This window comes from Aethalodelphis obliquidens, unplaced genomic scaffold, assembly GCF_003676395.1.
Source record: "Aethalodelphis obliquidens isolate GAN/ISIS:26980383/991018 unplaced genomic scaffold, ASM367639v1 scaffold2, whole genome shotgun sequence".
NCBI lineage: Eukaryota > Metazoa > Chordata > Mammalia > Artiodactyla > Delphinidae > Aethalodelphis > Aethalodelphis obliquidens.
This window is the reverse complement of record NW_020837946.1, coordinates 27,747,960-27,761,093: the sequence shown is the minus strand read 5'-3', so window position 1 is coordinate 27,761,093 and position 13,134 is coordinate 27,747,960. Positions and strand designations below refer to the sequence as shown.

At 35.7% G+C, this 13,134-nt stretch overlaps 1 protein-coding gene across 9 annotated transcripts in view; it reads left to right on the top strand.

The window, feature by feature from the left end:
- The window catches only part of PIKFYVE (phosphoinositide kinase, FYVE-type zinc finger containing), a 77,659-nt gene extending 65,089 nt beyond the window's left edge, over positions 1 to 12,570 (top strand). For 7 of the 9 annotated variants that reach the window (XM_027122700.1, XM_027122693.1, XM_027122728.1 and 4 more), the window contains 9 exons: positions 675 to 772; positions 2,413 to 2,577; positions 3,989 to 4,048; positions 4,735 to 4,911; positions 5,700 to 5,803; positions 6,705 to 6,833; positions 7,930 to 8,191; positions 8,614 to 8,688; positions 9,262 to 12,570. In XM_027122700.1, the coding sequence (XP_026978501.1) occupies positions 675 to 772; positions 2,413 to 2,577; positions 3,989 to 4,048; positions 4,735 to 4,911; positions 5,700 to 5,803; positions 6,705 to 6,833; positions 7,930 to 8,191; positions 8,614 to 8,688; positions 9,262 to 9,377 (1,186 nt within the window). In that variant the 3' untranslated portion in view covers positions 9,378 to 12,570. Of the gene's footprint in view, positions 1 to 674; positions 773 to 2,412; positions 2,578 to 3,988; positions 4,049 to 4,734; positions 4,912 to 5,699; positions 5,826 to 6,704; positions 6,834 to 7,929; positions 8,192 to 8,613; positions 8,689 to 9,261 lie in introns of those variants that run through there. The other 2 variants (XM_027122711.1, XM_027122735.1) reach the window with 2 other exon arrangements.
- Positions 12,571 to 13,134: the final 564 nt, after the last annotated feature.

Here is a 13,134-nt window from a genome sequence, read left to right as displayed (position 1 = left end):
TCAATATAAAAGTTCTAGAATATAGTCAGTGGCACTCATCCTTTAGCCAATAGTTGATAGAACAAAATTCAGGTATAGCAAAAGACCTTAAGAAGTCTTTTAGGATACAGTTTTCTGACAATTTGTCATAGAAGTTCATTGTGTATTGCAGATTTAAACTTTTAACATTTTAAGTTCTCTTTATTGTTTTCATTTAAAAAATAATAACTCTGAAATTAGTAAACTACTGCTTGATTTTGTAATTTAAAGTATTTATGAATTTTCCATAATAATTAAAGATCTTAACAGTTAAAAAATAAAACAGCCCCCCACCAAACCAGTTCTTTAAGTGTGTTCAGTATTTTAGACATTTGAGACAGAAATTGTCGTCATTGTTGGACTTATGGATGCTAATATAGCTCTGATAGACTTGTGAAAAATATTATAAGAGCCTATATACTTTCATATATTTTTCCATATGCTTTTATAGCTTTATCATTTTGCTTTTTCTTAAGCCCAGTAGACATTTCAAGCCTTTTTCTTCCATGCTAACCTGTGTTTATATAAATTATGAATCAGATTTCTGATATTGTGGGTGGGGTTAGGTGGGGGGTAGATTAATACAGGAATTAGAGTACTTGCTATTTTGTGTCTGAATCATATAAAACCAACTTTCCTTTTGTTTTTCATTTTAGTACTTTAGACAGCAGACCAAAGAGTAGCAGCCCTATTAGATTACCTGAGATCAGTGGAGGACAGACAAACCGTACAGCAGAAGTAGAACCACAACCAAGTAAGATTACAAATGGAGAAGTAATTCCTAGTTTTGTTTGTAATTGTGGTTTGAAGAAGAAAACACATTAAATAAGAAATGCCATCTGGCAAGGATATATTACTTCTGGTCTTTGAAATACAGTATGGATGTAAAATTTTTTGTATATCTTCTTTTGTACATATTTCACTTTTCTTTGATTCTTACCTTAAGTTTATTGAGTTTGAAACTCCTAGAAACTCATAGGTCTATGCAAAAATCTGCCTTCCTGGCTAGAGCTTTCAGTTTAAAGCATATAACTGAAGAAATATAACAGCAGTTTTTGCTTGTTTGTTTTTGCAGCATTGTTGGCATTGTGAAAAGAACTTTTCATGTATTGTCTCCTTTAATTCCCATAATAACCCCGTAAGAGTTATTTGACATATCTCCATTTTTCAGAAAGTAAGTTAAGACTTAGATAATGCAATTTGCTGAAGGTTACACAAGTAATGGGGAGCTGCGATTTGAACTTGGATCTCTTTGACTTTGTCAGTCAGGAATATTCACTGCGAGTAGCAGAAAACTCAAGTGACTGTTGGGTCTTGAATGACAGTTTATTTTTCTAAGATAGCAACTGCAGGTAGACAGTTGCTAGCATTGGTTCAGCTACTCAGCATTGTAATGACAACATAGGGGTAGTTTCTGTTTGATTCTCTTGTTTTACTCATGGTCAAAAATGTCCCACTTAATGTCTGCATTTGAGGCAGAAGGAAGGGAGGTACAAGCTGCAACTGTTCTCTTTTATTGGGAAATTCCCTTCCCCCTTCAATCTCATTGGTTAGAAGTGAGTCTCATGGCCACCCTTTCCTGCAAAGGAGACTTATAATGTGGTAAGCAGCATTGTCCTGGTTGGCTTACATAAATCATGATTCATTTCCTGGGACTCTACACATTGCTGCCTCAAACAAAATTGGAGTTCTGTTAGCAAGGAACAAGGTGGGATTGGATATTAAGGATATTAAGGCCATAATGGTGTCTGCTGCCCTGAATAAGCACTTCATGATCGACATTTGATGTGGATTTTGTTAATGGTAAATGTACAAGATTAGGATCATGTGTATTAGTGATATGATGAAGCTCAAAACTAAGAATAAAAGTATAGAGCAAGCTTTAGTGATAGTTTTGGTCATCCTGTACTACTTATTTTTGAAAAATGCTAAAACTAAAATTGTATATTTTGCTCTGTTGAAGTGTAGGAAGACAGATGATATAAAAACCTTTAACTTTGACGCATTGTAGCTTGGAATACTGTTTTGTATTAGTTTAATTAACTATACTGTGATACTGTAAGAACACAGCCTTAACTTAATCTTGTTGCTTAAGATATTCTGACAGCCTTGGAAAGATATTTTTAAAAGGCTTTCTATATAATTTCTCACATTTTGATATATAGCTATCTGAACATTGCTCTTCTTTCATGTTTCTGATAATAAGAGTGCTTGACTGCCCCCCTAAAGATCCCATAAAACATGTGGAATAATAATCTGTGTAAATAAGACTATCAGTGTTACTCATATTTATTACTCTCATATAATGGTTACTGCTAAGAAAGGAATGAGTTGAAAATTTTTATTTTTCTACTTGCAGTGACCTGTACTTAATATGTTACCTCTTATTTTTAGCCAAAAAGGCTTCTGGAATGTTGTCCTTCTTCCGAGGGACAGCAGGGAAAAGCCCTGATCTCTCTTCCCAGAAGAGAGAGACCTTACGTGGAGCAGATAGTGCTTACTACCAGGTTGGGCAGACGGGCAAGGAGGGAACGGAGAATCAAGGCATTGAGCCTCAAGGTGTGTTAAAGGAGACCAAATGTGCTTATTCTAGGTTTCGATTTACTTATTTCAGTTGGTTATGTTCCTTATAGCTTGAAGTAGATGCTTCTGTTGCTGAGACCAGGGCATTCCCTCTCTTCTCACATCTTGGTGGGGGTAGAGTGGGAAAAGCATGGTGCTTGGAGGATCCAACTGGTTTCAGATGTCATTGCTATCACTTACTGTGTGGTGGAATTAGAAATCCTTACTTTCTGTACTCGTAAACTGGAAAAGCAGTGTCTTCCAAGGTTTACTGGGTTTACTGAGGACTAGGGTTTACTGAGGACTAAGTTTTACTGAGGACTAAGTGACATTATACATGTAAAACATCTGTCTCACTATGTAGCTCACAGTATATATTCAAATGTTTTCATCCCACTACCCCCTCAGACGTTTCCTTTCTTTTCCAGTCTCTGTAAGGTGGAAGCTGTTGATACCCACCTTCATTTGGATATTTAAAAAATATATCTACCTGATTGTGTTTGAATACGGGGCTAGTAGACCAGGAGTTGGCAAACTATGCTGACCTGTCTTTGTTAATAAAGTTTTGTTGGAACACAGGCACACCCTTTCATTTACTTACTGTCTGGCTGGTTTTGCATTATATTGGCAAGTTGAGTAGTTGCAACTGAGTAAAATACTTACCATCTGGCCCTTTACAGGAATAGTTTGGCAACCCCTGGGTTAGATCATGAATTATTAGTTTAAAAAATAGGAACTGCATGGTAAGTTTTCATCAGTAATTAAGATATGCGTTAAGTATTCTATAGGCTGCTATTGGGCTGTGATCCTTGGAAGGCATTGGTGCTTTGAAAAAAATAATTTTGAAATGTGAAACTTAGTGGATGACTTGTTCTTCTAGATATTAAAATGTATCACAACTCTGCAATAATTAGAGTGGATCTGGCAGTAGGTTTGCCAGACAAATCAGTCAAATAAAAAAAATAGCTCTGAAGTAGACACTAGTATATTTTCTATATTGCACATATATCTTAGTATATGATAAAGAAAGCATCTCAGACTATTGGGGAAGCATTATTCCATACACAGGGAAAACTGGTCATAAACTCTGATAAAGAAGCCACAGAAAGTCGTGATGTTAGAGCCGAGTTATTTTATTGCTATCATAGAGATTACTTAACTATAAGAAAAATTATTCTTCAATCTGAATTCTCTGATTTTAATCTAAAAATTGATCTTTCAAAAGGTACATAGATTTTTATTGTAATTTACACAGTTAATTGTATACATGATGCTTGCTTGAGAGTGACTTGACTAGGATAACATGAATTGACTTGTTTTTAGTATTATATCAGGGGAAAAAGAACAGACAAAATGACCTGATAACTATCTAAAACTTTGGCTTTACTAATGATGTTAAATCTTTTAGATGAAGTAGATGGAGGAGATACACAGAAGAAACAACTCACAAATCCTCATGTGGAGCTCCGTAAGTATGAGATAAATACCTTTGGTTTGGGGACCAGGACTATAATTGAGCAAACTCCATTATTTGAAGCTTCTAGCTTCTCACTAGATAAATATTCTACTTCTTGAAATGAATATTAAGTCTGTGTACTGATGAACATTTGTTTAGTCTAAATTTAGTTTATAAAATATACATTATTTAATTTAGAAGGAAATTTATTTATAAATTTAATTAAAATTATAATTTAATTTATAAATTATAATTTAATGCAATGTCTGATGTTTAAATAATTACTTTTTGTGTAATCTAGAGCCACAGAGCCTTAGTAAGGCATCTAGAATTGTGTGTGTACATGTGAGTGCCAAAAATTTATTATCCAGCATTATAACACTGTAGAAAAATTTAAGATGTAAAAGTACAATGATGAAAATACAGTGACCAGCATAAAATTAGAAATGGGTCTTATTTTCTGTTTGATTTTTCTAGAAATATGAAGGGTGGTCATAAGATGCTCTTTAATCCTTCCTGAAGATAACTTTAACTGAATTGTGATAAACAGGGATGTAGTAGACTTAATGTGAAAAATACTATCGTGGAGAAACTTAAATGATTGCATTTGGTGGGGGTGGGGAGTGAGCAAGAAGGAAAAGGAAAAGGTATTTCTGATCCAGAGGAGCTTTTTTTTAAAAAAACACTTCTGTTTATAGAATTTTCCGATGCCAACGCCAAGTTTTACTGTCGTCTCTACTATGCGGGAGAGTTTCATAAGATGCGAGAAGTGATTCTGGGCAGCAGCGAAGAAGATTTTATTCGTTCCCTTTCTCACTCTTCTCCGTGGCAGGCCCGAGGAGGCAAATCAGGAGCTGCCTTTTACGCGACTGAAGGTAAGTCTTTTTAATCATTTACTAATTAAGCGGTATCCATCTTTTTCCCTCGGATAATTTCTGAATCCCTTGAACTGAGGTAATACGATATTGTCTTTTTGCAAACATGTTTTTCTCTTTATGCTTGAGAGGATGAAAGAAGCACATTTAAAAGAATATATGGTGTACGGTGTGTAATGAGAGACAAATATTGATCAAATCCTTATTAAATTCTTTCTAGTCCTGAGTTTTCCAAATGTAAATAATAACAGAGAACTTCTAGAAGACTCAAAAGGTACCTCAGAGCTCATGAGAGAAAGATAAAAATAGAAACATTTGACCTGAAAACCAGAAGGCCAAGTTCTTAACCTACAAAGTTTTACAGAAGATCATGAGCATTTTTATTTCACATTCCATTTTCCATACTCACTGAAAGCGAAATTATTTGAGAAAATGCATCAGGAAAGACGTGCTAGATAAGAACTTTCATAACTGTTACTTATTGGATTGTTAACAAAGGAATTTATAGCATTTTACTTGGTAGTTAAAAAAAAATAGATCATTTAGCTATGATTTCAGGTGTGGTACTGTCGAAAGTAGAGGTTTCTTGACTATATAAATCCTCAGAAGCCCTTCCAAACCTTCAATTACTTAAGAACTGTGTTCTGGTCAAAATCTTCTCAGTGGTGTCAGAAAATATCCCTTAAAAATGTGAAGCAAACAGATCATTTGGGATTTTTAGAATGATTTATTTTGGAATACCTCAGTAAATATTGCAATTGAATAAACATGAAATTTTTGCCTTTTAGATGATAGATTCATTTTGAAGCAAATGCCTCGTCTGGAAGTCCAGTCTTTCCTTGACTTTGCACCACACTACTTCAATTACATTACAAATGCCGTTCAACAAAAGGTAGAAACCCAAACCTTGATCTGTAAGTCTACTGGGCTTTTTCACATCCTGAGAGTCCTAATGGCAGTTTTCTCCGTGGTAATATGTGAACAGAACATGACTAGATCTCTGCTGTGCTATTGAGGTGTGGTAGAATGCAGGGATTTCAAACTCTTTTTCCTACATATATATAGAGAGATTACCCACTTGTCATGAAGCAGTGAGCCTCCCGTGAGTATGAAAGAGTCACATAGATTTTTTTTCCATTTATGAGTTTATTGCCTGTTATTGGAGGAATTATGTCATAATAAAATTTGTGAGTTTGAGAAATTGAGAACGATTACCCCTTGGGAGAATGTTAAAGATCTAATAATTTTGTTGGCATTGCTGCTTTACTTCATAGATTCAAAGGTTTGAGTTTGTTTTAAGGTCCTCTGACTGATCATATTAATAGAAAATCATGTTTGGGTAATACATGAATAATCCAGATATTGGTATTAAATTATAAATAATCCTTTTGAAAAATTGAAGTATAGTTGATTTACAATATTAGTTTCAAGTGTACAGCATAGTGATTTGGTATTTTTGCAGATTATACTTCATTGTAAGTTGTTACAAGATAATGGCTATAATTCCCTGTGTATATAATATATCCTTATTGCTTATCTGTTTGATACAGAGTAGTTTATTAATCTCATATAAAAAATTTGTCCCTCCCCCATTCCCTTTCCCTTTTGGTAACCACAAGCTTGTTTTCTATATCTAAGTCTGTTTCTGTTTTGCGTGTACATTCATTTGTATTACTTTTAGATTGCACATATAAGTGATATCATACAGTATTTATCTTTCACTGACTTATTTCACTAAGCATAATATTCATACATAGTCCTTTTTGATAAGCGTTTACTTTTTTCTTGATTAGAGGCCCACTGCATTGGCCAAGATTCTTGGAGTTTACAGAATTGGTTATAAGAATTCCCAGAACAACACTGAGAAGAAGCTAGATCTCCTTGTCATGGAAAATCTTTTCTATGGGAGAAAGATGGCACAGGTAAGGATACTGGACTATGCAAAGCATTTAGCTAGCATTTACCCTTTGTATTTCTGCTTCCTGAACATAATGAGTCAGAGAGTAACATGATATTTGAGAGTAAATATTAAACTTTGGTTAATAGGCAAAATTTAACTTTTGAGTTATTGAACCCTGTAGGAAAGAATAAAGAGGAATATTGTGGACTGGTCCTAAAATTTAACATATCCAACATCCTAGAAACACAGAATTATAGAAAAAGAAGGCAGATGCAACGTAACAGTTTTAAAGATGAAGAAACTGAGGCTCAGAGACATTGAGTACTTTATCAAAGTCACACAGCTATGCCTAGAACTCAGGTTGGTCTAGATTCTAGAACAGTACTCTTCAGTGTGCTGGTCCTTGAACTGTTTCCAGTCCGTGGTGAGATAAGAGCTTGTACTAATCAATAGAATGTAATTTAATGCACTGCTTTCTTCATCGAGAGTGTCTTGCTATGGCAGAAGCACCTGCTGTACTAAATTGTGGGTTTAATGATGTAACTGATTTACATTCTGGCACTAGCCTCTCTGTCATCATGAACCAGGAAAGCCTGTCTAGCAGTGGTCTGTTGAATAACACTTCAGGTCGCACTGGTCTAGTACCCAGGTCCCTGACCTTTGAGTGCGTTGCTTTTCCTAATGCCCAGAAATTCCTAGAGATACGCTGTTGCTTCTACATTGTCCTAAGTAATTGCACAGTTTTGGTATCAGTACTTAAAAGTTTCCTCTGAATGTTTGCATCTGTTTTTTAAACTGCTTTATGATTCAACAATATATTTTTGGAGTTACTTGTTAATGTTTCTTAGAGTTGATTAAATGGGTCAGTATATTTCTGAAATATTTCAATAAATGAGTACCTAGCTATTAATTTCATGATACAATTACATCACCATGTGTTTTATGTATTATACAATTACAATGTATGCATTTAGTGACATATAAGTTATTAGGTTTTAAAATTAAATTTTAAAGTGTTTATAACTGTAGTGGCTACAAGGAAGCTTTCTGCCTTTTTAATTTAATTAACCATTTGTAACAGCTCACACATAAATGACAGAGAGTTTTCTTTCTGCTAGGTTTTTGATTTGAAGGGTTCACTTAGGAATCGAAATGTAAAAACCGATACCGGGAAAGAGAGTTGTGATGTAGTCCTGCTGGATGAAAATCTCTTAAAAATGGTTCGAGACAACCCTCTGTATATCCGTTCTCATTCCAAAGCTGTGCTGAGAGCCTCAATCCGTAGCGACTCCCACTTCCTTTCTAGCCACCTCATTATAGATTATTCTTTGCTGGTTGGGCGAGATGATACCAGCAATGAGCTGGTAGTTGGAATTATAGGTAAGTTGATGAGCATGCCTTATGTATAGTTCATGATTTAAGCCAGAGTAAAATTTGAAGACTATCTGGTGTAGTAATAGCTTATTGAATAATTTCACAAACTTTCATTTGAAATTTTAAAAATAATAGTTTTTCTGTTCTGGTACCTTTTATTCAGGTTCCTCATTTCCATTTTCATTATTTTTACCAAAAATATCTGTATTCAAAAGTCACTTGAAGATGAAGCCCTATGAGGTTGTTATGAGGATTAAATGAATTAATATGGTAAAAACCCTTAGGACAGTCCATGGCATATTGTCCGTACCTGCAGTATTGCCAGCACTCAATAGCTATTGTAGAAGTAATAGTAATGGTAATTGCGGTTGTCATCTGCTTATATTTATTAAGAGAACCTTTACTGCTAATCTCGCCCCCTGCAACAGATTATATCCGAACATTTACATGGGACAAAAAGCTTGAGATGGTTGTGAAATCAACAGGAATTTTAGGAGGACAAGGTGAGCAGAATTTTTGTTCTGTTTACTCTTTAAACTGTTCTCATTATCTTCCTCATCAGTTAACATATACTAAATGGATACTTTAAAAAAAATTCTAAAACATAAGTGGTTGTCTTTGATTTTATCATCATTTCCAAGGTGATCAAATAATAAGGGGAATTGTTTAGGTGGGGAGATATGGGGTTTTAAATTTGTGTTAAGATGCCAGAGGTTCTCAAAATGGTAAGTTAAAAAGGCCAGAAGTTCTGAACAGGAGGTTGTCCTGAATTAACACTTGAAATCCTCTAAGTTCTCTGAGAGCTGCCAGCGCCATTTGTGCTTTTAGACTTCTCTCATCTCTAAGCAAGAGCGTCTTTTAAAATAAAAAAAAAAAAACCTCCTACCAAGAAGGACCTGTCCCTTGTCATGTGGCACAGTGAACACCCTCCCTCCTTTCTGAGCCCGCCGTGGTGTGTTTGCTTACAGACCATGGCATTTTATGTCTGTTGACATGAAAGAACATAGCCGTTGAAGTCAGTTGTCTTATCAATTATGTAACGGCTTCCTTTTCCCTCTTCGCTTTCATAATCCTAGGTAAAATGCCGACTGTGGTCTCTCCAGAGTTGTATAGGACCAGATTTTGTGAAGCAATGGACAAGTATTTCCTGATGGTACCAGACCACTGGACAGGCTTGGGTCTGAACTGCTGAAACAAAGCACATATTTTGAAATGGACCAGGAAGAAAAGGGGCCTGGAACCAAGGACCAAAAATAAGCTACATGTTTTATTCCTTCATCACATTCACCACTGTATGCAAAGCCCTTTCAGTTCTGCGGCTGTGGAGGCCATCTGTAGCCTGAAGGGTTAAAACTCTGCGGATTTGCACTTTGGTTTTTGAAACCTACAAATGAGCTATCCATAGGCTGGGACGTTGCATGAACATTTTGTTCACTTAAGCTGAAATCTAGGCACATTTCAAAGGGCTGAGGAGAAATGTATGGTTAGAGATGAGATACGGTGAAAAAATCGGTTGTCATATTGGCTAACAATCCTGTTGAGAAAACAGTGTCTCATAGATTATGACTCTCCTGGCATCATATTGGACAGATTCTTTACCTAGAAAGCATTTGTAGAGCTGGTGAATTTGTTTTGTGTTTCTTATGTAACAATTTAATGTTACCTCTTATCAGAATTTCTGAAACCTTAAAAAAATTCTGAATTATTTTATTAATGGCCAGTTAAACAGATTGATACAATCTATTCTTGTTTTGCTGAGGAATTTGACTTAAATTGAGAATCGTGTCATGTTCTGTATCTTTCCCTGTTTTCAAGTGTGTTTGATATTTTTCAAGTTCTGTCTCTACTTGTCTGTGGGTGACAGGAGGCTACAGCCATTAACTTTAAGCCTTTTCCTGGAGCTGTTTTTTTAAGCTTATTTACAGCTTTTGAGCAAGTAATATGCTGAACTGCACTTGTCTACACATGCTCATACTCTAGGTTTTTCTCCCACTTTCAGGGAAACATTAGTAAATTAGTCTACGGTGACTAAATCCCCAAAGGGATAATTATTAATGAAGGTTTTTTTTTTAATATAAAAAACAAATTAGGCCTGATCCAATAAATTGGGTGAGGGAAGCACTTGCTTTATTTTTTATAAAGGTAAAGTATCCTTTTCAATATAACTAGCAATTTATGTGGCATCTATAAAATTAAGAAGTTTCCAGTATGGACATCCCTGTTTTCTAACTTTCTGTACCAGTTTCTAGGCCAGTTCTGACTATTGAGAAATGTTAACAGTTAAGATATTCTTAGTGAGAAACTTATTGTTTACTAGAGTTTTTGTTTATTTAAAAAGTGATCAGAAGTATACTAAACTGTCTTTGAGGAAATAACACAACCCCGAATATTTTCTCTTGGTTTCTTTCCCGTAATAAGGATTATTATTACGGATAATACCCCAAATAAGGATAATTTGGGGTTTGTAAAATTTTAAGGGTTCCACTCTTTTCAGGCTTCCTGTAGTAGCACGTTTCTATTGCACCTTTCACATAATAAGAAAATCTGGTTACATTCCAATTACAGAGACTTAAGTATGTAAAATAGGAACATTTTGGAAAGTTTGCTCGAGAAAACAAAAGCATTAGTTTGGTGTTTGGTGCTTATTAGAAACATGATTTGTTCTGTACTAGAAACAAACTGACCAAGGACTTACTACTGATCTGATGATAAGCACTTTTTTCTTTTTTAACATGTGATGTGCCTTTTGAAAACGTACAAAACAATGACGATTTTAGTTTTGATATCAAAGGCCAGTAAAGGAGTTGTACAGGGCTGAAAGATGTGGAACATTATTCACTTCTCATGTGTCAGGAACATGGATTTTGCATCTCATATTGAATGCAAACATATTTTGCATCTGTTTATTTTTTCTGTCAGGAGGCTTGGGGTTATTTATCCTGTCCATTTCCCTCACCCCAGTCAGGAGCACTTCCAGGGGCAGGTGTCTTCCCGCAGCTGTAATCACGTTGTTTCTTTGTTTCAGTCTCAGTACCACGTGTATAGCTTGAATGCTCCATTGGAATAGCTCTTGACAATAATGTGTCATGTTGATTTTGTTTTCCTTGCCCATGACTTGAAGAACCGATTTTTTTTAAAGTACTGCTGCTGCTTAGGTAATTTTGTGGCTAAAAAAAATTCCCATATGATATAATCTGAAACAATACTTGTTGCCTTGCAAGGGTGATCTGTCCTTTTAAAACTGTCTTAATGGAGGGGAAATATAAAATTTAATTTGTTTTGAGTGGTAGAACTATATACCCGGCCTCTTGCTGCTCTTGTTTAGGCCACTACCAGATACATAAGGCTTTTCAAATACTGTGTACTCAGTGTCAGGCACTGAATGGCTGTTTACCTCTCTTGAATTCCCCATTGAGGCCTGGAGAACCTTGATGGTGATAAGTTAAGAACGAGGAAGAAATCTTAATACTTTCTTCTTTAGAATAAAAAAATGAATTCTGAGAATAATTGATAGCACAAAAAAGCTATGTGAACATGTTGCATTGTATAAAAATCTTATTTATAAATGTGAAGTGTTTTGATGCCATCAAAACTTTATTTAAAAATAAAAAAGATTCACTTTTTTCTTACCCAAGCCTAAGAAAAATAAGGGGAATAAGCTGTTGCAAGCCCTTTTGTAGTCTATTGAATATTTTAAATTTATAGATATTCAAATTTTCCTACAGAATGTCCTACTTATAATTTTTTCCTTGATCCAGCAGTGAGTGGTTTTCTGGCTTTGGCCTTTATTGGGTATTGTAAATAGTAGGGTTGTATTGTTTTTTGTGGCATCAGCTTCTCCTTGGCTTTTTACCCATTAGTGTCGTGGGCTTGTATAAAACTGCTGAGGAAAATAATCTACCTGTATAGAAAGTTTGCTTAGCTGGCGGATGAGCCTGGTGGTGAAACAGATCAGGCCATTCATTATTCCTCAAGTGTTAACATACTGACTTAAGCAGTATTCAAACCATCTAGTGCAATGCCTTTTTTGTTTGTTTTTGTAACACGGGTGCAGTTGTATTATAGAAAAATAAAAATTACAATCATGAGCAGTTTTATTAATGCTGCTCTGCTTGTTTTGTAAGAAATGTATATTACGTCTTTGACAGGTTTAATTTTAACTAGAGAAATGACATTGTAAATCAAAATAGCCTCTTTTAATTTAATATGAAAAATTCAATTAACAATATTGAAAATACTTAATGTATTATATTGTATATATTTCTCTACTTTGGTTCCAGCTGTTTTATATGATTGACATGTTATTTATGAGATAAAACTGCTTTGACCTTTTGGAGACTTATACTGTAAAAAGAGGACTTACAATAAACTGAGAATCAACTTCACTTTGTTTTGAATCTGCTTGAGGAAATTAAGAGGAGATGGAGTTGGTGCCCCCGGCCCAGCAGTGTTGTCTTCTGTTCATTCTCTCCCCCTTCCGACGGGAGAATTGAAGTCTTTCTCCAGTAAATAACTCTCCTCTTTAGGTCTCAGAAAGGGGGTGCTAAATCCTTGGGTTCACTTTGCCCCGTATGGGCCTGGCCTTTTCTGTCCTCCCGCCTCTCTTCAATTCTGTTTCTGCTTTCCTTATGGGGCGCTCTAGAAAGCTTGGCCTTGCCCATCGGGGAATGGCTGAGTCCACCTGGAGGGCAGCCTCCACTGTTAGTTGTTCCCACCCTTCACAGGATCCCTGAAGTGGATCCAATGTGCTGCAACCCGCAGCTGTAAGCACAGCGACTCCCACTCACCATGCCCAGACTCACAGGGCGAAAGTGAGAACCGCTGGACGGAGGGGATGGTCCCTGTGCCCAGGGATGCCCAGGTGGCCTGGCTCTGCTCCCTCTCAACCCCCAACAGTGGTGGAAAAGGCGTATGCATAGTACCAGTTTTCTGTCCCCACTATCTTGAAG